This window comes from Neodiprion fabricii, chromosome 6 (assembly GCF_021155785.1).
Source record: "Neodiprion fabricii isolate iyNeoFabr1 chromosome 6, iyNeoFabr1.1, whole genome shotgun sequence".
In the NCBI taxonomy this organism is placed as follows: domain Eukaryota; kingdom Metazoa; phylum Arthropoda; class Insecta; order Hymenoptera; family Diprionidae; genus Neodiprion; species Neodiprion fabricii.
Genome location: NC_060244.1, coordinates 9,321,332 through 9,346,397, shown reverse-complemented (window position 1 = coordinate 9,346,397; position 25,066 = coordinate 9,321,332). Strand labels below are relative to the sequence as shown.

Here is a 25,066-nt window from a genome sequence, read left to right as displayed (position 1 = left end):
CGTTTTCTCGTCAATTTTCACTCCCACTTCTTCTTATCGTCGCAAAAATTCGACGCGGGCTTTTCACGATCGCGAACGATAAAAATTCATCCAGTTAATTCGGTTCGCTTCGATGCTGCGGATGATCGAGGGGGGCTCAAACCCCTCGCTAGAATCTTAAAGATGAAAGTGGTTTCTTACTGAGCGTGGTGACGACGCCCACTGAACAATTTAAATCTTGCACTCTCTGTTTTATATGGGGTAGTTTTACTTTGACGGTAAAAAAGGTAATGCTAAAGTAGAATAAGAAGGGGAGAAAGCGGAAAAGACAAACTCTCCGGGGGGGGGGGGGTGGGGGGTAAAAGAGTCCGATGTATATTTATACACGCTGTGTCGCATCGTATACTTTTTCAGGTTTTTAAGCTAATTGTGTTTCTCCGTCGTTTCCGTTCTTGCCGATTCGTCCATCCAATTTTTTTACTTTTTTGTTTTTGGAAAAAAATCACGGTTTATATTATTTCCGGTTAATTAATGCGAACAAAGTTTTTGAAAAATATTATGCAGAGAAATCACTGATTGCTTGGATTTTTATGTATACCTGTGTTTATAGATTGTGAAAAGTTTAAACCAGTCGTTACAGGAACACTGTACAAGGGGATAATATTCTTGTTCGTAATTCTTCGCGTCACCGTTCCGTATTTATACACTCGGGAGTTTTCTTAGGACGCGATTAAAGCGCCCCACATAAATGCGGCCCCTGCATCCGTCTTCTTTTCCCTCGTAACACGTTGCTGCATTTTCAATTACGCGAGGTTTATATTCACAAACATTTTATAAGGCAGGAATGCCGGAGTCCCACGCCAATAAGAGTGCAGGTCTACACCGGAGAGCATGTTAGGCATTAATACCGACGCTAATGAGCATTTCTAATTACGACAACGAGGAATAATTATAACTTATGATATTAAACCGCACGTGCACGAGAGGGGAAAACAAATAAAACTAATTGTTAATGGGAAGGATATTTCATCAGATTTATAACGGTAAAAACAACGGCAATCATTTTCTTGCGGACTAGCCCAGTTATTATACGTCAATTAAAATACAATACGCGAACAGTAATTAGCTGATTAAATCGAAAGCGAGAGGTCTGAGCTGCGTGTCGAATCGCCCTCTGCAACTCTGGTTTCTTTTCTCTTCTATTTAACTTCGCCGAAACTTGACTGGCCGCGGGTTTTCTTCAAGTTTTGAAGAATATCCCCGATCTGAAAGAAAGAAGAAAAAAAAAGGTGCTCTTGATTAGCGACACCGAAGAAGATTGGAAAAAAAGTATCGACTTACGAGTAATAACAAAGATTGGATTTGTATTTGCGTAGATGTGCATTAGAGTTAGAATTAACGATTTTACAATTATTATTAAATTTTTTAACGTCAAAGAAATTAACGATTCTACTACTTTATCTGCAAATCACTTTTTGCCACTAAAATTTTGTCGGTGCAACGAGGATTTGTACGTTCGATGCGCGGGACGGGCGACTTTGTTCCTTTTGTTACAACGGAAATTGAGATGGGTAAAAAAGATTTTTCGTCGTACCGCTCGTATGCGTAATAGGTATATACGTATATACGTACAGCGACGATCGATTGTTTAATAAAAAACCGTAGCTGTCCGGCGGTAAAGCCTTTACGCCGTTGTCAAATATCTCCCCAGCCTTTTATTACGGGAAACTTTTGATAAAGGCCAAATCCCTCAACCGCTAACTCTCTATACGTGTACATGGGGCGATAAAGCTCGTTCATTTTCGAATGAAATAAATAAGTCACCCGTTATAATCGGGAAATTCAAACATGGAATCGAAGAAAAACTGCTGCATCGACTTACTTTGTTAAATACCTGAATCTTACGATGTTGATTTAGAAAATGAAACGTATAATACATAAGAAACGGATATGGGAGCGTATTTTTTTTTTCTTTATCTAGTTCTACCTATTTTATTTGTCAAGAAACATCTGCTAGATAATAACGAAATAATTTGTCACTTGAAAGTTTGAACAACCGATTGCGCTTTTCTTTAGACAATAACAACAGCGCGACTCAATTCATATTGTTTCCCATTATGGTCAGTCTACTAACAACAAATACTCCGGTCCTTTTAATCATTTGCGGAGAAAAGCGTTATTCATATTACGCGTAGCTACATTGCTTACGGATTTTCTCAGAAAGTTCCGCATCCATGAACGGAATACCGCGACAAAACCTTAATCTTTCCGATTAACGACCGTAAATTTTTCATTCCCAGGGTGCTTCACTTGAAGTTGAAAAATGTAACTATTCAAACGAATCGATAAATAATACGCGGTCCAAACTTGAGTGATATTCAAATAATTTTACGTATTCTTCTCCACCCAATAATATAAAGCCAATTTTACATAAAATAAAGGAATACGTATAGATGTGAATAATATATTGCAACGTTTTGGCGAACGTCACGAAATAAATACGGGTTCGGGAGCTTAATTGGCGAATCAATCAAAGGCGGAAATTAAATATCGAGAAAATGCCTTAATGACAAGGAAGTGTTTTCAATTCAACGTCCGAAACAAGACTGTTTTTACAATAATATCATTTGACGCAGCAATCTTATTCATTTTATGACACACGAAGTCTTACATGTCTTTTATCTGTGACGACTACTGGAACGGTTGTAAGGGTGATTTTACCCTTTCTAACGATACGTACGTACACGGAATAGACGAGTCTTTGTTTATTATCTACGATAATTAAGGTTGTGTATGACATAAATTAATGCGTAACAATAAAAAACGATCATCTTTCTCTCTCTCTCTCTCTCTCTCTCTCTCTCTCTCTCTCTCCCTTTCTCTGGCGCGGTCTTTTATCCCCCGTCGTCATTCCGATCGGTATCTCGTGTAATTTCACGAAACGATCGAGTCCCGCGATCTCATCCACCTGTAATATCTATACCGAAAAGAAGTCCCAACAGGGAACCGAAGAAATCATTCGCCTTTATTTATTCCCGGCTCTCTCTCGATCGGATCGAGTCCTCCTTCATCCCCCCCCCCTCCCTCGCCACTCACCCCTCACCCTCCCCCAGGGCCTCGGATACCTTCGCACGTACCTGTAAGGACGGGGGGACACATCCAGCGGCCGATACGGCGTCGCGACGCTACCGAGAAGGGACGGGGTTTGGGAGACGACGGGCGTCGATGGGGTGGGAAAGCGGCACGCGTATCAAGCCGCATTGCGCATGAGTGGGATTTTCCCCGTGCGTGACGTCACCAGCTCAGTGGCACCGCGACGCGCGCGCGAGTTCATTCTCAGTTGGACCGCGGTGACGAACGGACACGGAGGCTGTCGGTGAGATAAGAGGTGGGAAAATTTGAGGGACGACAGGTGCGAAGAGGGGTGCTCGTTGCCCCGATACTACGCTCGTCTCACTTCCACCCCCGCCCGGGTAGGGAGGGAGGGAGAGAGGGTGGTTATCCGGTTACGGTGCGTCAGGATCGACGATTTTTTTCATCCGACGTATCTTCAGTGACGGATTGATTCGGTGCGGGCTCTAGATCGTTTGATACAAAACACAAGTGCGGCCCGTCGGTGCCTATTTATTTACACACGTACGCAGACACACGGAACAGTGTGCGGCGATTACAGCAGAGCCACGCGACTCTTGGTGGTGGTGGTGTTGTTGTTGTTGTTGTTGTTCTTGTTATTGTGCGGATGTTTCATCTCATCTTTGTTAATACGCAGTGGTGATACGCGGCGCAAATGGTTCGTTGAACATCCCCGAGGTTCGATTCGATCAGATGCTGACTCTTCGGGCCGGACTATCCATTCCGGATTTTCATCACCTTCTGAGCCTCGCCGTTGTCTGATGCCGGTGAGTCGACGAGATATTTGTATAACATGTTTCACCTGTTGTCGGGTATTTGATTCTATTCTTTGAAAGCATGATCAGGCGACGGTGTTTTACCGCAGGTTTGTAAGGTAAATTTAAACTACACCATTTTGTATGCACTCGCAATGAAACTTGCTTGTATATAGTTGAATACGAAAATCAAAAGCTCGTTGGAATTGAGTATCGAGTTCTCGTTATCGGTTTATTTTGTGTCTTGTGCTTTACAATATTATAATCCCACGATTTATAAGGTATCCTGTGTTTATCTTTTTTTTTTCTTTTTTTTTCTTATGCGTGTGTATTCTACGTTCAATTCTAATAACACATCGACACGCGTTTCTGCGACTGACTCATTATACGTTATGAAAATCTTGTATGCATCTGTTAATTATCCTGATTTTAATTACAAGCCGAGCCGTAATATTCGCACGGTTTTCCCTTAATGCCCGTCTATCCCACTACTCACGTACGCGCGATAAGGGGATCGAGGTTACAAGTTTTTAGGTGAGTTTTACAGAAAACTGCGAGAGTCGAATAGACGACGCCGCCAGAGAGACCGACCGAATCGCTTATCTTTTCATCCGCCTTACCGTCTGCGGCGATATCTAATGAATCCGACCGCCGTCAAGTAAGTCGGAAGTCAATCTTCGCGGCCGGAAGCAGTCCTCCCCCCCCCCGCCCGCCCGCCCCCTCCACCCACGCCGCAACCGCCACCCTTCAACTTTCCCCGCGGCGTCTCAGGCCCCCCTTTCATATCGCCGGCGTTGATCCTTCCTTCTCGCTCGCACTCTTCGTGACGAGAAGGCAACCCCTAAATGAAATCCTGAAATTAAAGCCGTATATTAACCCCACGGCGTCTCCTAAATTAAAAAACAACATTTTACGGCGAAGGCCGGCCTATCCGCCAGAGTTGTGCGCGGGGCACCCTCTCCCTCCCCCCCCCTCACCACTCCTCATACCCACCCCACCGATCTCTATACACACAGGGTTATACCCGGTCTCGACCGCCATTCTATTGTCCGTAAATTGCGTTTTTAAATTCGCGGGCTGACGCGGGGCGCCGGGACGCCGGGCGTCGGGGGGGGAGGGCGGCGGAGAAGGCGCGTGGCCCAGTTAGCGCCTTTCCAAAATCTCCGGCCACCCCTGAATCGAATAGCGTTTTCCCTACCCTATGGCCTGTTATACACCAAGCGCGGTTTGCCACCGTGTAATGGATTCGTGGAAAACTTGGGTCGGCTTCTGCGGCTTTTGGTGCAACGGTTATGAGCGGGTAATTCGCTCGGGGAATCGGCGAGGATGTCATTGTTTTTTATCCCACCCTTTTTTTTTTTTATACGATGTTAATTTTTTATTCTTTCTTTTTCATTTTTTCACGAAGAAAAGTCGCGCACTGAGAAAAAACGGGACAATTTTTTACGCTCTTTTTGCTTTTATTTACACGTATTATGCGTAGTATTCTGATTCGAAAGACTAACGATTTCGGGTTTTAATTCGAAAATCAAAAATACCCGCACCGATTACGTATGTAATTTGGCCGAAATATCGAGTTTCAATCGTGGAAAATGTAACTATAAACGTGAACCAAGGCTAAAAGAAGAAAATATATTTTTAAATCCTAATGTACTTGTGCTTATTATAATTATCTTCGCAAACCATCTCTTACACGTTATTTTTCAAGATTAAAAAATAATACCGATTTGGATGAATTTCAGCCAAGTTTAAATAGCCTGTATCGCATAGCGACAAGATTGAAAAATTTTCAAAAATATATTATTATTTGTTACATGTAACTGAATGAAAGAGGTTTCAATTAGTAATCACGAGTTTAGTGATTTTCGTTTATATAAATAGATAAATTGGCAATTACCGGCGTTTTAGAATGGAATCGGTACATGAAAAATCAGTTTCACGAGTAAAAATAAAATATTTTTTTCAAATCCATCAAATCTGAAATTGTTCAAAAGAAATGTTTGTCTCTCAAAGTCGAATCAGGGCGCAGCTAATTATACCAGTTGAAAAATACTTCCAATCGTTGATAATTCACGAAAGGACGAACTGTTCTATCTGAAAAAAAAAAAGAAAAAAAAATCGAAAAGTAATTAAAGAAAAGAGAAAAAAAAAATGACGTTCCTGTCAGTGCACTCGACCGATCGAAAGACGTTACAGGCATCGATGCAGGCATTCGCCGCTTGCTGTACGCTGCTATATCAGTTCCGGGTCGCCTTGATTTCACGCTCGTGATTGGCTGAGTTCACCAAGTGAAGTTGGTCGGTCGCGGGCCGCGGATGCACACGTGTAAAATTAGCAATCAACGCTCTCCGACGACGGAGATTCGGCGGTGACCCAACGCCCAACGGACCGGTTGAAATTGGGAGTCCTGAACCTCCGACACGGCTACCCTCGAGGAGGATCGAAAACCTCGGGTGAGCGTTAATTGTTCGCTTTTTACCGCCGATGTACCGCGACGAATCCTCGACGCACAACGCGTTAACACCGACCTTTGTCGTTTGTGCCTCGCCGCTCGTCGGCTCGATGTGTACATTGCGGCCCTTGAAACCACTCGGAGAAATTACATTTTGATACAGCTGGTGCGAAACTTGATTAAAATGAAGGTCGGGCTGCAAACGCGTTTGCCGGAAATATTTTAGGAATTGTGAGATAATTTTATACGAATATGCTTTTCAAGATTACGCAAAGGGTCGATAGCGATTGGAAATGATCAGGTCATCCAGCCTTCTTGATATATTGTAACAGCTCATTGGTGAACAAGTAACGAACTTGTACGCTTGTTGCCTGTGACATGTAGGTACAGGATGGTTGTCAAGAACCCTAATCTGTGGTAGAACTTCATTTTTAACTTTAGAACCGTCTGTGAACTGCTTTAAGAATTGTTGGAAATCAACTATACTTTACAAAGTTTTCAAAGAAATTCATTGCAATTATACCCGAAGAGAGTGAGTTGTGCGATAGGAGGAATTTTGAATAAGTATCAACGACCGCTTTTCCAGCATTGAAACACATTTTTTTCCTCAACAAATTCCCGTTCACTGAAACGCTGAGACAAAAGTCTCTTTATTCAGGTTCAAAGTCCTGTGGAAAAAGTTTCGCTTCATTCAGTATCTCCTATTTCGCGATCGCGCATTGCACTAAGAACGACGCTGGGCGTAAAGAATATCCGAAATCATCAACGCGGAATTCGAGAATCTTCGTTTCCTACCGAAACGGCCAATCAGCTGTTCAGGCGTCGCCATATTTTCCTGCGACAGTGGCGCCGCGGCGCGAGTCGCGTCCGCAAGGTTTGGAAACGCTCCGTACGTTGGGAGCAAGGGCTGTATAATGGAAGTTGAAATTGGTCGGGCCTGTCCTGGCTGGGCAAGCGAGCGGGGTCGACGGGGAACGGAGGTGAAAGCGGGTGTGCCGTACGAGCAGCTATCGGCGGAAGGGAGAGGGTGGCGCATTCCATGCCGAAATTGCTTCGCACTGCGATCCGACCGAATACAAGGATCCGGTCTGAGGTTTAGGCTTTCGTCGTCAAAAAATACGTAGCTAAACCGTAGAGAGAGAGAGAGAGAGAGAGAGAGAGAAATAGTGCGGGATAAAGAGCGGGACGGACGGAATAAAGAGAAAGACGGAACGCCAGAGAGAGAGAGAGAGAAGCGTTGATTAAAACCGCCCTTCGAGCGAGCGAAGCCGGGCACATGTACACAGAGAGGTGAGCGGGTGTGTTCAGAAACAGTCGGCGAGAGTGGAGGTGGTAGGTGGTAGGCGAGCCAAGGCGTTGCTTGCTTAATTACTAAAAGCTAATCAATTCCAGGGAAGTAAAGTTTAAATTGCAAACTGAAGTATAGCTCTCTTCCTATAACGTGTAGGTGGGTGCGGGGGAGGGGGGGGGGGGTGAAGGAGGCGAAGGGGGGTGGGGGAGACACGAGCCACCTATTTCCACCCCGCAAAGCGATATTACTACTTACTACATTCGACGGAATTACCCGTTATGTACCTCCACTCCTCTCTTCCCCTTCCTTCCTTCCACCCTCCCTCCCTCCCTCCCTCCCTCTCTCCCTCCATCGCCCCTCTGGATCGCAACACCCTGACAAGTCGTTGAAAATCAAAACTGCGTGTAATCCGACCCCTGTTTATTTATACCAGGATCGAGGGTGGACGGACGGTGAGCTTGCGCAATTCTGATGACCGGTGAAAATTGAAAATTTTTGTTTTATTTGTCAGGGGAATACGGATGAGGGAGAAATTTCACGTTACTCAATTCTCTTTTCTATCTTTAACGATTAATTACATGTGATTTCATCGAGTTTAATCTCAATTTATTACGGCGAAATTGATACGTCATTGATAGTAAGTTTAGCAATAATTGAATACATAAAATAATTGATTTCCTGGAATGTTTAATTTATTTTACGGTTGTCGGATGTGCGTTGGAAATTTACCAGTTTTGATTGCATATCGCAAGGCTTTGTATTTTGATATACCGATAGGGATTTTCTGTTTTTTCTTTGCATGTATTTTAGATTCGTGAGTCGCGTCAATTTTTAAAAATTAATCTTTGAATCACCTTCGTGTCACATTGTTCTCATTGGTGACGGGGATTGAATTTTATCCGTGAAAAACGTGAGAAAATTCAAGTGATCTAACCGTAAATTTTTTTAAACCACCCTTACGATGTGTTTATAGCCGAATTAAATTTTCGCACACATGATTTTTTCAACATTAATCCGTTTAAAATTCGAACGCTCATCTTTTTCATCTTCGACTCTTTCGGTAGTTCTTTAGCGATTTAATCATCGTATGCAGTGTAATTGCTTTCTTAGAGGCTAGATCAGTTAACCTGATTATTATAAAAAAAAGAATCTCCTTGGAAAGACGTAGAAAGGTAAAACAAATCTGCGAATGCTGGCTCGCTTAAAGCTCAAAGATTAATGGTTGCCGGGAAGGATGGCTGCGAATCGGATAGTAAACTTGGTCCGACTACGTGTGTATAATATACGTATAAATGTATGTACACAAATGCACGGGGTATAAGTCGTGACCGAAAGAGCGACGTCTCTCTCTATCTCTCCCTCCCTCTCGCTTCTCCCTTATTCTTTCAATCTCACTTATTTCTATTTTTCTCGTTGTTCCCCCCGCGACGTCTGTCTCTCTTCACCACTCTTCTCGGCAGCCCTGTCGCGAAAACTGTATCAACTCTCGACCGTTGGTAAAACAAGCAATAAAATCAATGTCGTTACTGCCAATTCAATCCGCAAGACACATTGCGCAATTCCACGTAGGTAGGTATACAATTTTACGCCAGAATGCCCCTCCCGCTTCTATTTACTTCGTCAGATAAGGTACTCCCTTATTCTCTGTATAAATCCACACACACACACACACGCATATATACCTAAGCGTGCCTCTATGCGTACCACACCACCTATAATTTCAGTCAATTCTCTTGTTATTACACTTACAACACAAATAGAAATAATTTCAATCATCCAACGCATCTTCTTTCAATATCCTTTTAACCAAATTTTCATTCACTTTTCCCGTCGTTCGGAAATTGTACAAGAAACATTTTTTCTCACCGTCAAATTTTCTTCACACCTCCGATGCGCGCACTTTGAAGAAACCGTACGCTTGAGTGCGCTTGCGCCAAGTTTCTCGCTCATGCGCAGTCAGGCTGACCGACGACGTTCGTGCGGTCGAATTTAAGTTGCTCGGGGTTTTCGAGGTTACGTCGAGTGTCGATAAATTTATAAAGTATTTTAATTACAGAATCGAACGAGTGTGTGACATGATCACGCGATCGCGACAAACTTTTCTGTATCATCAATTATTTATTAATCGACGAAGTTTTAGCCGGCTAAATTAGGATTATGCGGTGTTGAAAATTCTTTTGAAATATTTGAATCCCGGTAATCAAACATCAACTTTTTCCTCGCGATATGGGTTATTGACCGTATATGTATACAAATGTTATACGTATATATATATGTATATATATGTATATCTGTGGTGTTATGAATAAAATACGACTCGCTGGACAGACGAATGGTAGGTAGGTGGATATATGTATAAGGTTATTTTCACGTGGGTGCCTTGAATTTCGGAGGTCTGCGCAGACTTAATTTAATTCCAATCCAACACGCGATCTCGACTCGTATAATCCAATACGTCGAATTACCTTGTACCAGAGTTAAGCCCCCCCTCCCCCTCCTCCCTCCTCCCCCGCCCAGCCCCTGACGGCGCTTTTCTAATTTTTTAATCAAATTATACGCCAACCTCTCTTCCTCTCTTCCACTTCCTCTTTCTCCGTCTCTTCGTGTATTCATCCCCCACCCCCCTCTCCTATGCCGTGAAACGCTATTAGTTTATAGTTGGCCGCGTGTATTGGACAAAAATAATGTATTTGGCCGGTACCGCGGTTGCATGGTGGGGGGAGGAAGAGGAAGGCGGAGGAGGAGGCGAAGAGGGGTGGAGGGACGGAGGGGGAGGGGGCTGCGGGTTCACCCACTTAGAAGGATGGACTGTGCGAAATTGCGAAAACTAATTCCATTTCGTCGGCGTATAAGTCTTGGCTTCTCCGGAGGCAGTAAACCAATCACATTAGAGGCGCCCCCTTCCCCTCCACCACCCCTCCCCGCCGCCACCCCTTGCCGCCTTTCCCCCCTCACCATCCGGCATCTCGCTCGCCAACATCACCGCAACTTCTGTTATCCGCTTCTGCAACCCCCACTTTTTCCTTTTCCTTTTCCTTCTCCTTATTCTACTTCTTCTTCTTCTTCTTCTTCTTCTTATTCTTATCATTTTTCCTCCCCGTTTTCATCCTCTTACGCTTCTTTTTATTTTACCCCCGATGACCACGTGCCCCCGGATATCATGTTCTATACGTTTTTTGGTTTCTGATCGACGTGTGCAGTCCAGCTGCGTCGAGTTGATACCGAGAACTATGGGGGTGTCTTTGTTGAGGGAGGAGAAAATTGTTGTATCACGATTTTTCGGTGGGCCTACTTATAGGTTGTACGATGTACGGTGGAGGACGATTTGAAAACGGTTTTAAAGGATCCGCGAAAAATGTAGACTTATAGATTTTCAGCGAATTATGGGTGTGTGTGTGTGTGAGAATGTAAACTCATTTCACTTTATTTTTACTCAAGTTCGTTTCTCATTTTTGTAATTTTGCTCCAATTTTGGTTGTTATTATAGAAACTCGAAATAATTTGTTTGGAAACCCTTCGATACCATGTTGTCAAACTTTTACGAAGATATTTTGAAAGCTTTGGGTCAGAACAGTTTCATACAGATTTTATCTTCTTGACAGAAATGTAAATTTTTTTGGGTTACTTATTTTTTCTCTCAAACTTATTTGAAATCCGTTAGAAATCTTCCGAGAATTTATGAAAGGATTCAAAGGATGTATCGAGGAGTACAAATATTTTAAATCCATTACGATACTATGAATTTGCAAATAGGTACACGATTTTTAATTCCTGATTAAAACATGAAAATGATCACTCCAGGTCTGTGAAAAAATTTTTTCATTGTTAATCCAGAAGACTACGAGATTCATTTTTGACGAATCAGAGTTTGGAAATATTGCTTATTTTTATTCTTTTCGAAATGAAAACTGTGTAATTGTAAATTGTGAATACTTTTTATACGTATAAAAAGCTGCATCTGAAGCAAAATCAAAGTGTTCAAAACTGGATGATATTAATACTCTCGAATTCTCGGATGAGATTCGCTTATTAATAGTAACTTCGGGCAATATCATTTACGATTCAACGGCGCAAGATTCAGTAATTAATTACATCGGATTCCCATCGGGATTGAATCCAGCAAATATAGATTCATGCCGGAATGAATGTTACCGGAGCCAAGTTGGGTATCCTCTGATATTTGCCTCTCGAACCGCCGCGTGTAGAACCAATCGAATCGAATCGCTCAGACTTTGAATATCATTATATCATCATTTCGTTTAATTAATTATCATACCTGTAACCTTTCTTATGGTGTACCATAAAACGAAACGCATCGGGGACCGCGACGATGATCGTTAAACGACGCGTATCGGGCAGCATTCGCCTTATGCGAATGCAGCAGATCGAAAAAAACGCGAGAAATCGAACGCAACGTACAGGGCATTCCTTAGGAACTCGATCAGCTTCTAATGGATTTTCTTTTTCACCATGATCAAAGCGCAAAATACGGTTTGAAGCGATTAAATCGTTTTAGAGTTAGAAAATTTATGGATCGTTATGAAATATTTTCAGAAGTGGAAGTAATCTTCTGTTCTGTTTCTGTTCGTTTTAATGGGTTCAAGAAATTTTAACCAATGATTTTAACGTCGCTAACGGCTTCTACGAGGAAATAACTTTATAAATTAACGTGTCGATAGGTTTGTGAATTAATTATAACTAACCTGAATTAATGAGAATTAACTGGATTACTAAAAATTAACAGAAATATAGAGAATTAACTGAATTATGAAAAATGAAGTCAAGTTGATTTGAATTACTTTGGATTCGTGCCAGAATTATCTGTTCACAGAGAAGAAAATTAAATTGAAATCAAAAATTAAGTTGTATAAAAAAGAAAAAAAAAGAAAACTTCGAATTAACAAGATATACAAAAGAATGAATTGAAATCACTTTGAATTAGGTTGAGTCGTCGAGAAAAAATGGATATTCATGAATTGAAATGTACTAAGTTGAATGAAAGAAATCTATATAAATTAAAAAAAAAATTAATTTGAAATAAAAAAATATCAAGCCGAATCACACGAATTTATTTAAATTAATTCAGCTCAAAAAATGATTGCGTCACTCAAATCTTGACTTACTTCCTTCTCGAAACTGACGGTTGTACAATATTAGAAGAGTGGTGAACGAATGAACAAGGAATGGACGTGCAAAACAATATCCGAAAGTCGTGCGACTGTTTCTTGCTCAGAGTTGGGACAACGATGCGAAAAGTATTTATCAAACTCAGGATGATTATTGTCAGCCATTGGTCACGTGTTCGTGGAATACCTCTTACGTGTACGTATCTACGCTTTGACACGCAGCTATTGTTACATCTACCGCATTTTAACCACGGGAATTGTACCAATTAATACACATTCACATATATGTAACAATATGCATGCTTCTGTATATATTCACACGAAGCCGATATGTAATTTTCTGTCAATTAACTTATTATAATTACATCGTTTCCATATTTAGCGATCCGATTACCTCCCAGGCAATTTCTCTCCGTCTTCTCATCCCTGCACAAGTGTCAGCTGTACGAATACACGCGTATGTACAAATATATATATGTATATCTACGCTGCACCCTAGATCGCGTGATGATGCTAATTTTATTAATAGAAAAATAATTATGAGACGAAAAAGGAATTAAATTAAAATTCAAACAGGCTCAGGTGACATGCGTGAATATGTACATATATATATGTATGTATAATATTAATTATGTGTGTATCTAAACGTACAACGGTGTATATCCGGTGTGCAATAATATATTATTTTTACATACAACTCGATACGTAATATATTACACATGGAAACCGTTGTGACAATTTATCGGTTTAAATGGATAAGAAGATGAAGAAGAGGAATAATATTAATCAACAAATGAGCTGCCAATAAGGACAAGAAAATGAAAAAGGAACAGAAGCTTACCTTCTTTCTCTCACGGTGTTACAACCAGTATGTAACGGTTTTTTTTTTTGAGGTTCAACCGATACGTTTTGATTTTATGTTATATTAGAAATCTAGATATATTCAATAAACAAAATACATTAAATCAGGAGGAAACAATGTAGAACACAGATTTATTGAGTTTTGGTATAACCTTTTAAAAGAACAGGCAATCATAGAAAATCTCATTCACTCTTTCATTCACACGTTAAAATTACTCAATGCGATTACCGACGTTTTGTATATAATTATTCTGGTAAAATTTTTGTACCATATTAACGAAAGACTGGCTCTCTTTTCCTTTATGCTTCAAATTTAAAAATGATTCTAGTGAAAGAATGAATCTACTGACAAAGGACTCTAAATTATGGTGAGATTACAATAAAGTTAACAGACGAAGATATAAAATACTGACTTAAGAAGGCTATTACAGATTTGTGGCACAATCCACCTACAAATCAGTAATGAAACGATGACTTAGCTGGGAATATCTCTGATGAAGAGAGGTGGCCTAACGGCTCCGTAGATGATCATGGATGTTGAAGTTCTTGGATATTCCTTTTATAGAATCGGTCTTCACCGATTATACTGCGTGGTCGTTCGTCGATCAGATATTTGGATTTGTTCTTTAGGCTCACAGGCTCCGAAAGATTGGGATTCCGTTGGGTTACACTTCTTGTATGAATCGTCGTCTCAAATTTTTTTTTTTTTACTTGTTTTGTTTTCCCAAATGTTAACGAAATTACAAGAATGTGAATATGACAGGACTAGACTTTATATCGACCGTTCGCTTCGACCCCGGCTCGCAGAGAGAGAGAGTTACACTTATTTCACCGGATAGGTGATCTTGACCGACGTGACACCTAGAGTTAAGCGTTTGCCCTTTATTTTGAAACGTTGTATGTGCTTAAGGCGCGTACATACGAATTACTTTATATTCTATGTGACTCGCATGTAATATCGTTACATCACCCCCCCCATTTTCGAGATTGTTGTGAGAACGAAAATATCGAAAATTACTCGTTATCCTATATTTGCAGTAAAATCTAAAAACCTCTCTTTAAATTACTTCTTACTTATCAATCATTCAATCCATTCATCCTTCATCATTCATCATTAAAATTATCATTTTAAAATCTAATCACATTTTCTTTTAGCAAACATTTTGTTTAACTGGACTTACATCTAAAAAATTCTATAATCTATGCATGTTGGACTTATTAGAACATTTGAAGGATTCATGACGAGTTTTTCGTGAATTTTCATTACAAAAAATTATCTGTTATTTAGCACTTGGATTTGTGGGCTGATAATATTTGCGTAAACTCACACGATTGAAAGTTCCCAAGTTTTTGTTTTTATTTTTTGTATCTATTAAATTATATGCATTTTCATTAACTTTTTTGTTTATTTTGTACGGACCTTTAAACAAATGGAAGAATTTGTGTGTTAATTTATCGATAGCGGAGGATGGATATGGTACACGTAGTAAAACTAGATCTCCTTCATTTAAAATTACAGTTGAAATTGATTTTTGATTCCGGCTTCTATATTCAAAATTTTTCTTCAAGTTTTCTTTGGCTAACAATATTTTAATATCGTGACTATTTTCAATTCTGTCTGGAAATTTTACAATTTTTGTTAATTCATCATGCGCTGTTTTATTAAAATGAAGTTCGTATGGAATAAAACCGGTGCTATGGTGTGTTGTTAAATTTAATAATTTTTCGATTTCTTTGACATATTTTGCCCATCTAGTATGCTTATCATTGCAGAAGGTACGGAAAAATCTCCCCAGTTCTCTCATCACTCGTTCAGTAGGATTGGATTGTGGGTGTCTAATTGATGAATAGCAAACTTCTACTCCTTGTTTTTCTAATTCGACTTTCCATCTAGCAGCTGTGAATTGAGTTCCATTGTCGGATAGCAATCTTTTTGGTTTTCCTACGTTTTTAAAGTACTCGTTGATTATTTTATTTAATGCTATTGTTGTAGTAGCTCGTTTTATGGGGTATAACGTAACTAGTTTTGAAAATGCATCTATTGCAACTAACAAATATTGGACTCCCCCAATAGATCTCGGCAGAGGGCCATAGAAGTCAATTGTAGTCAATTCGTTCGGGTGATCAGCTGTTACCTGCTTGTACTTTCCTTGCATGCTGTAGGATAATGCCTTTGTTCTTTGACATGTGTCACATGCTTGAATACGTTTTTTGATACCTTCTCTCATTTTTCGCCAGTAATAATATCTGTTAATATATTGGTATGTTTTATATACACCCATATGACCTATTTTTTCATGTACAGAAATTACGAGTAAATCTACTATACTTTGTGGGATTACTACTCGCCAATTTTGATCGAATTTACTTTTATAAAACAACAAGTCTTCATGTACTTTGTAACAACCATCAGATGAATCTGTATTGCATTTATTTATGATATTTTTCAATTCCTCATCTTTTATTTGCAATTGTTTTAAATTTTTCAGGTTTCTTATCAACGTTGGATTCATTTTAATAGTTTGAGATGCGATTTTGTTTAGTTCGAGTTCTACATTATCTACTAGCAGTTGGTTTATTTTTGCTATTAGTAACTTGTTACGTTCGTTTGTACTTTGTTTCCCGTTGATATTTCGGCTGAAAAAATCTGCCACCACATTATCTTTTCCTTTGCAATGCTTGACTGTGAATGTGTACTGTTGTAAGATTACAACCCATCGTGATAATCGTGGACTTAAAAACGGTGCTGTATTTATAAAAGTTAATGCTTTATGATCTGTTATTATTTCAAATGGACTTCCAATTAACCAAATTCTAAATTTATCTAATGCATACATTATTGCCAGTAATTCCTTTTCCGTAGTTGTGTAATTTAATTCTGCTTTCGACAAACATTTACTTATAAGTGAAATAATTTTATGGTTATCTTCCTCATCAATTTGGTACAAAATCGCACTTATTCCAAGATCGCTTGCGTCTGTTTGTACTCTACATATGACGCCAGGTAAATAGTGATTAAGGGTTACACAGTTTATAAAACTTTCCTTTATCTCTTTAAATGCTTTCGTATGTTTCTCTGTCCATCTAAACGGTGTATTGTCTGTTAATAAATCTCTCAAGGGCGTGACATAGTTCGAATATTTTATGCTAAACTGCCGGTAAAAGTTACACGCTCCTAAAAATCGTTGTAAAATCACTTTACTTGTTGGTACTGGAAATTCTCTAATCACCTTGATTTTGTCTGGGTTGGGACTAACTCCCTCAGGTGTTATAACGTATCCGAGAAATGCGATTGACTTCTTACAAAAAAGTGACTTATTTAGACGAAGTGTAAAATTGTGTTTCATTAAACGATCAAATATTAGGCTTAGGTGTTTCATATGAGAATCAAAATCAGTTGAGGTTATTAAAAGATCATCTATATAACAAGTCAGAAAGGAGGTAAATTCATTACCTAATGCCATATTTAGGGCACGTATGAATCCACTTCCTGCCGTCTTGAGACCAAATGGAATTCTGCAAAAATGGTATAAAGTGCCACCGTGTAAAAAAGCTGTATATTGACGTGAATTTCTCTCTAGCGGGATTTGCCAATATCCATGTGTTAGATCAGTAGATGTCATGTATTTTACACCATGATATTTTCTTAATAATTCATTTATTGGTGGTGGACATTCGTTATCAGACTCAATTATGTCATTTATATATCTGGCATCTAAACATAACCTCACTCCATTCTCCCTCTTTTGTACTATTCGCAATGGATTGCAGTATTGACTATTTGATCTTTCTATAATTCCTGCTTGAAGCATTTTCTTTATCTCTGCATCTACTGCTTCTCTAAGTTTAAATGGTACCGGGTATGATTTTTTAACGATTGGCTTGTCTTTTAGTAATTTGATAGAGTGTTCATAAATGTTTGTACATCCGGCTTTCTCTGAAAATAGTTTTTCATATTTAATTAGCAATTTTTCCAGCTCAACTTTTTGCTCTTCACTTGTACCCATAAGATTATTCGCGATCGACCGGACAGATTCGAAAAAGTTTTGATCATTTGTTTGAGATCTTGTTACTTGAATTTGTTCTATTAAAATTGATTCGATATTTTCATCCAATTTATCTTTAAAAAAATTGTGATCTTCCGATTCTACTGTTTTCTGGCAAACTAAATTCTTTTTGTAAAAATTATGGTCTTGTGATTCTATTGTTTCTGCGTTATTTTGTTCATGTTCGTTTACATTTTGAAATACAGATTCATTACATTTTATATTATTTTTTACACACATCAAATTTAGATTTTCTAATTCATTATTTCTCGGATTATCTCTTTGATCTACCGATGCAATTTTATCAAATTCACTTATTGCTACACATATATTTTCCTTATCTACTAAAATATTTTTATCAATTTCATCATTTTCTACAAAGATATATTTTAAATTTATTTCTGTTTCTTCATCAATTTTATTCTCTTCTACACAATCAGATTCATTGTCAATTTGCATCACATTTTCATGTGTTTCTGACATTTTATCATCATTATCACATTCAGGATCTTTAGTTGTGATATTTTCAAAAACTGTTTTTATATCTTCATCATCATTTTTATTTTCTTCATTATTATTCTCTTTCTTTGAATTCTTTTTAAATATTTCTTTACCTATTTTTTCATGTTCTTTTTCTGAATCTTCAGTTCTTAAAATTTTGATATATATTTTCGCGTTTTGTGCAAATGAGCTCAACCTTTCCGCAGGTTCCCGGTCGTATGAGAAAAGTGGTGGAGCTATTACTTTACCTTTAATACTAATTGTTTTCTGACCGTAATCTAAAACTACTTTATTAATATCAAGCCAATCGTTACCAAAAATCACACTACTAGACAGATGCGGTATAATTAAAAAAGCTGTTGTGATTTTCTGCGATCCTATATGAACATCAACCAAAATTTGTCGCTTAACCGCTGTGGGCTTTTTCCCAATTGCTGGTAAAACTACTACATTTGTAACTGGTAGTTCATTTAAACTATGATTACCTTTGAGAGATTTATATACTTTTTCAGACATACATGTTACTTGGCTTCCTGAATCAAATAAAGCTACCATTCGATAATTTAACACATTTATTACTACATTTGGACCATTCGATAAGTTTTGTTTTACTCTTTCAATTTTTTCTTCAGCATTACCAATTTCGTGCATTAAGTCCTCAACTAAATTTGCATAATCCCAACTCGATGTCGGACTTATACACATCGAGCTGTTTATTAGTTTAAATTTCTATTTGGACTGGTTTGTAAATTATTGGTGTTAGTTTGCATTTGAGTTTGTAATGACTGTATCTGATTATTGGTTCCTGAGAAATAAGGTGGTGGATAATTGACGTTTGGTAAATTCATTTGGTTGCTTGTTGATGCTTGAACTTGCGGTTGATATTGCCATGGTGATAAGTTTGTACCAAATTGAGGATTTTGATAAAAGTTGTTTGCAGCATTTGGATAATTTTGTTGCCTACTTGTATTATTTATCTGTTGCTGTTGTTTATGTTGAATTTGCATGTTGTTTACATTATTCACTTGATTGTTGTTACTTTGATTTTGATATTTGTGTTTATTATTGTTTCTTTCTTCATAATTTACATCTAATTGCGATAAAGCTTGTTCTATTATTTTTGTATCCGCCATATTCACAGTTGCTAGAGTATCACGAATTTTATATGGTAATTGTTGGATAATGGTATAGTTTATTTCGAACTGGTCTAGTTTCGGTAATAGGTATTTTGCTTCCTTAAGCTGTTTAAAAAAATATGTTTGAAGTGAACCATCCTGTTGATTATACCTTCTTGAACTCCACTTTGTTTTGACTTTAACTTGGATTGGAATGGAATAAAATTTATTTTTAAAGGCTTCTTTAAAATCATTATACGTGTTGATAGTTTCTTTACTCGCTTCCCACCATATTTTTGCTCTACCTGATAATTTACTTTCGACTATCGACAATTTACACTCTTCCTTCACACATTTTAACCTGAAATAATTTTCCAAATTTTCCAAATATTCAATAGGATTTATAACTTCTTCATCTGTAAACTCGGGAGCTTTGGCATCAATGTGACTTCGTTGCAAACTTACTATTAACTCACTCACCGATATTTGATCGTTATTGGTAACTGGTTGTTGAACTGGATTCTGTATCTGTTGAAGAGCCTGTCTTTGTTGTTCGTTCTGGAGCTTCAACAATGCGACTTCGTTTGCCAGCTGTGCGTTAGTTGCTTGTTGTGCCTGTAGCTGTTCAATCGTATTTCGTAAACCCGCGAAACTCGCCATTTCCTCCTTCAAACGCTCCAGTTCTCCCTCCATCTCGCCTGTATTATTTCGTATTTGACTATTGCCTGCTTTTGATATGTCAGGTTCTGACCTCCTTGGTTTATTTGTGATCCTTGACCTAGTTTTAACAGGTGTTCTTTTAATCGTTGGTGCCATGTACTTTTGAAATTCTTATATTTCTATTTATCGCGTAATATATGTTTCTTACAATTACTACCTAAGGTCAATCATACAAACATTCAACGACGAAGTTTCAAATTTAATCCTATGTTTACTTTCTTTATGTCTAAACTTTATGTTCGGGCGCCATTTTGTAACGGTTTTTTTTTTTGAGGTTCAACCGATACGTTTTGATTTTATGTTATATTAGAAATCTAGATATATTCAATAAACAAAATACATTAAATCAGGAGGAAACAATGTAGAACACAGATTTATTGAGTTTTGGTATAACCTTTTAAAAGAACAGGCAATCATAGAAAATCTCATTCACTCTTTCATTCACACGTTAAAATTACTCAATGCGATTACCGACGTTTTGTATATAATTATTCTGGTAAAATTTTTGTACCATATTAACGAAAGACTGGCTCTCTTTTCCTTTATGCTTCAAATTTAAAAATGATTCTAGTGAAAGAATGAATCTACTGACAAAGGACTCTAAATTATGGTGAGATTACAATAAAGTTAACAGACGAAGATATAAAATACTGACTTAAGAAGGCTATTACAGATTTGTGGCACAATCCACCTACAAATCAGTAATGAAACGATGACTTAGCTGGGAATATCTCTGATGAAGAGAGGTGGCCTAACGGCTCCGTAGATGATCATGGATGTTGAAGTTCTTGGATATTCCTTTTATAGAATCGGTCTTCACCGATTATACTGCGTGGTCGTTCGTCGATCAGATATTTGGATTTGTTCTTTAGGCTCACAGGCTCCGAAAGATTGGGATTCCGTTGGGTTACACTTCTTGTATGAATCGTCGTCTCAAATTTTTTTTTTTTTACTTGTTTTGTTTTCCCAAATGTTAACGAAATTACAAGAATGTGAATATGACAGGACTAGACTTTATATCGACCGTTCGCTTCGACCCCGGCTCGCAGAGAGAGAGAGTTACACTTATTTCACCGGATAGGTGATCTTGACCGACGTGACACCTAGAGTTAAGCGTTTGCCCTTTATTTTGAAACGTTGTATGTGCTTAAGGCGCGTACATACGAATTACTTTATATTCTATGTGACTCGCATGTAATATCGTTACAAGTACTTATATACGTACGTGCAATTCGCAATCGTATGCATGCGTATATATCGAATGAAATTAAGCCGCGTAATGAGACACCCTCGTTCGCTCACCGCAGTATAAATGCAACGGTGCGTGTGTGTGTGTGTGTGTGTTTCAACATTGCGTGCGAACGCTTGCAGATTATATTATAGTTTTTTCTTCCATTTACGATGTATATTCATTTGATTTATTTTTGTTTTTTGGACTTTCGTAACGGGACTGTCTATTTTAAAAAATAGACTTAATATAGATAACTTAATATAGACTTAATATAATAAAAAATAGAAAAAATATATTCAGTGGCCATATATTTGAAGACTGAGGTTAAATTTGAAAGAGTTTGAAAATTAAGGAAACCGAAATCATCGATTTGTGGATATTTACCTAAGCAGTGTCGCACGAAGACCGAAAGCATGACCGATTTCTCGCAACCGATTTTCTCCAATCTTCGTTTTGCTGTATAAAAGAAGCCAGAAGCAAACAACCTGACCGTGCGTTTACGAAACACACGATTGAAATTTCTGTGACTCGCATTTATTATCCCCGAATCTGCAGAGTTTCATTTGATCTCGAGCTTGCAGCCTCGGTTACGGGCAAATAGACAGAGGGATGTGAAAAAAAGTTGATATTAACATTGCGGTTTCGTTCTGTTTGGTCGCGTTTGCTCGACGCTGACATGACGTGACGATGAAAAAAAGAAGAAGAAGAAGAAGAAGAGCGGGTAAAAGGAAACTAGCGATGGGGGGGGGGGGGGGGGGGGGGGTCGAAACAAAACAGAAAAATTGAAAAAGGTGGAAAAAGGTGAAAAAGAAAGTTGGTAATTATAAAATTAGTAAAAACAATTTATCGTTTAATCTTGCATCTCCTCCCACTCCGTTCTCTCTTTCTGCCCCCTCTTCTCTTCTTATTATCCCCCCCCCCCCCCCCCTCCCCTATCCTCGCCGCTGCCGTGATACCCGACTGTCTTATTCTGCCTCTGGTGAGAGCCTTTCCGCCGAGCAATGATATACCCTATAATAAAAATTTTATAATTACTTTTTACTTCTATTAGGGAAATTTTAATTAAACCTAAGAATTTCTTAACGAGAAAACCAGTGCCGTGTTCCGCTCATTCAACGGGAGACGGAAAGAAAGAAGGAATGAAAGAGAGAAAAAAAAATGAAGAACAAAAAAAAAAAAAAAAAATAAATAAAAAGAAAGTAAAGGAAAAACGGATATACGAGAAGAAGAGAACGGCAACCCAACTGATGAAACAGCACTTAAGTCACGGTGTTTTAAGTTTATAGTATTACACGTACTGTACGTATGCCACCCTGTATAAGTATTTGCAGTCTATGGTCACTTTGTTGACTCAACCAATTTTGCATCGTACAAACGGAGATGTTTTTTTTTTTTTTTATAACTTGATGCATTTTTTTTCTAAACTTATCACGATTATTCGTTGTATTTTTATGCTTGAATAAAAGTACATGGTTTCACTTTTCTGTGAAACTTTCATTGCAATATTTACAAGGTTTACGGTAGTGACGTTAACGCAACGAAATATCGTTCAATCACAATTTTGCAAGTTTAAAAGTGAAATTCAAGAAGTCGTGTTTTGAAAAAGCGATTCTCATTCAAATTAAATCGTTAAATTGATAACTTGATTTGTCTCAGCGTCATCAATTTTGTAGATAATAATAAATGACTGATAATATTTCCATCCGATTCATCAAATATATATTAAATTTTCTAAATGACTTCATAAATCATACGAACAAAATTATTTGAACGGTGCTTTGAACAGCTGGTTACGAGTAAATAAACGATTTTGTACGTGAGAAAATTTCACCTTTAGCAGAGAGCAAGGAAAATAATTTTCCCAGTGTCAAATCTGATACCTCAGATGCTTTCGAAGCGAGTAAAGTATGATTACGATACTGAAACATTTCCTTTATCATCCTGTTCTTTAATTGTTCGCATGCGTTAGTATATTTGAGTATACAATATATGAGTATATTTAATATGTATACACGCATATACATATCTTGGATATGATGTACAACCGACATCGTTGGTTTTTGGGCGGCACGCCGCTATATTAGAACGATCAGCTCCCCCCTCCGCGGGCGGAGAAAATTATATTTGATTCTAATCTAGCAAATGGGACGGCAGTACAGTCTATTTATTTACACTTGACTTGACTCGCCGCTGCTGTTGCGGTGGTAAAAGATTTGTCGGGACCGTGCAGGAAAAAATTGATCCAAACGTGCGCCGTCGAGGGGTGAAAATTTCTATACGTTCATTTTCTGCTCCGTTCGAAGGAACAAAAATTGCGGTGCAACAAAAGCGAAAGGAAAACGAAGAACACAAAATCTACGGCAAACTAAAGGAATTTGGAAAATTTGAGGATGAAGTTGAAGAAGAAAAAAAAATAAATAAAAAATAACTGCGGAGAAATTATACCGTCAGTAGGGAAAATGTTCGACGTTGAGAGCGGGTAATATTTTTCCCAAGGATCTTTCCCGCGCGGACAATAGATTTCCTAAATCGGGAACAAGTTGGTCGGGCATTTATAGACACACACCAGTCAGGGCTCGACGAAGTGGCTATTTTCCACCGACTGCGCTCCGATTAAAAATCCAATTTCGTAGAAATAAAATGCCATTTTACCAAAACTTTAACCCCTCTCCCCTCCTACTCCTACTCCTACTCCGACCTACCGGTAGCAATTTAGACTCGGCCATTTTAGGACCAAGGAATGTTCTCAGAGAGAACTAATTTATTTAGCAGCTCTCAATCGGTCAATAAATTTGCGAATCGCTTTCTCGCTCAGCTCTCGCGCGCATCTTGATACTTTTTCCATTTACTGAAATTGATATTACTTTCGCCGAGGCGACGGCTATCTCGATATATACTTGTGTGTGTGTATATATATATATTATATATACACGAACACACACGTGTACAATATTCGTTCGGATTGTATCTAACCGGCACCTCTGACCTTGTATCTATCTATTTATCTGTCTATTTATCTATTTATCAAAAAAAAAAAAAGCAGACGACGAAAAACTTCTTTTTTAATCGAACGCATTTTTACTAATGATTGATTACATTTTTTATAAGCAGTTAAAAGCCTGGTAGATTTAGTTCGATTTTATTTAACGATCGCTTGTTTTTTGTTAGAAAACTATTCTTCACGAATTGATTCGGAATAATGTTTTCTGTCGATAGCCAATTTTACAATGCTATTTGTCGATTGAAACTATTATCAGTGCTATCAGTTACATGTACGATGAAAAGGTGAACGTGTGAAAAAGTTTTCATCTTTGAATATTTTATGCATTTGAGAATTACGTGATGTGAAAAGAGAATATCTTAAGAAATTTCCGGATAAATGTGAAAACGACCTCGCTGCATATTCACTGTAAATTCTAGATGAAAAACATGCAACATAATTTGATTTGATCCAAGGTAAATAATGAAATATGGTAAAAATTGGTACTTCATTCTTTTTCCAACTCACTCACTCTAATCAATAATTTTTTTTACAACGTTCGGTATCTCCATATTTTTTTTCTTAAATATCCGTCTCTTGAAAGTTACTCGGGTCAAATTTTTCTCAGTGCATTTTGTTGCTTTACGAATTTCTTTTTCATATTCAAAATTTCATTTTACTCAAGATAGCTAATTTGCATTGAAACATCATAGTTAAAGACTATCTCAGAATTTTTTCGGGCTATTTCCACGCAGTGATATTTTACGAGGAGTTTCCAACGACCCCCGTACTCAATACAAGATTCTAAAAAATTAACGAGACAAAGACCACCGAGTAACTCGAATTAACCTCGTCTTTCTCTTAATTCTCGTCTTTC

General features: G+C 38.1%; 1 protein-coding gene across 5 annotated transcripts in view; it reads left to right on the top strand.

The window, feature by feature from the left end:
- The window catches only part of LOC124184622 (LIM domain only protein 3-like), a 115,337-nt gene that overhangs the window by 8,621 nt on the left and 81,650 nt on the right, over window positions 1-25,066 (top strand). For 4 of the 5 annotated variants that reach the window (XM_046574556.1, XM_046574554.1, XM_046574550.1 and 1 more), the window contains exon 1: window positions 3,341-3,878. Coding sequence is in view for 2 of the 5 variants with exons in the window: in XM_046574550.1 (XP_046430506.1) it covers window positions 3,873-3,878 (6 nt within the window). In the remaining 3 variants the exon portion in view is untranslated. Of the gene's footprint in view, window positions 1-3,340; window positions 3,879-25,066 lie in introns of those variants that run through there. The other variant, XM_046574551.1, reaches the window with a different exon arrangement.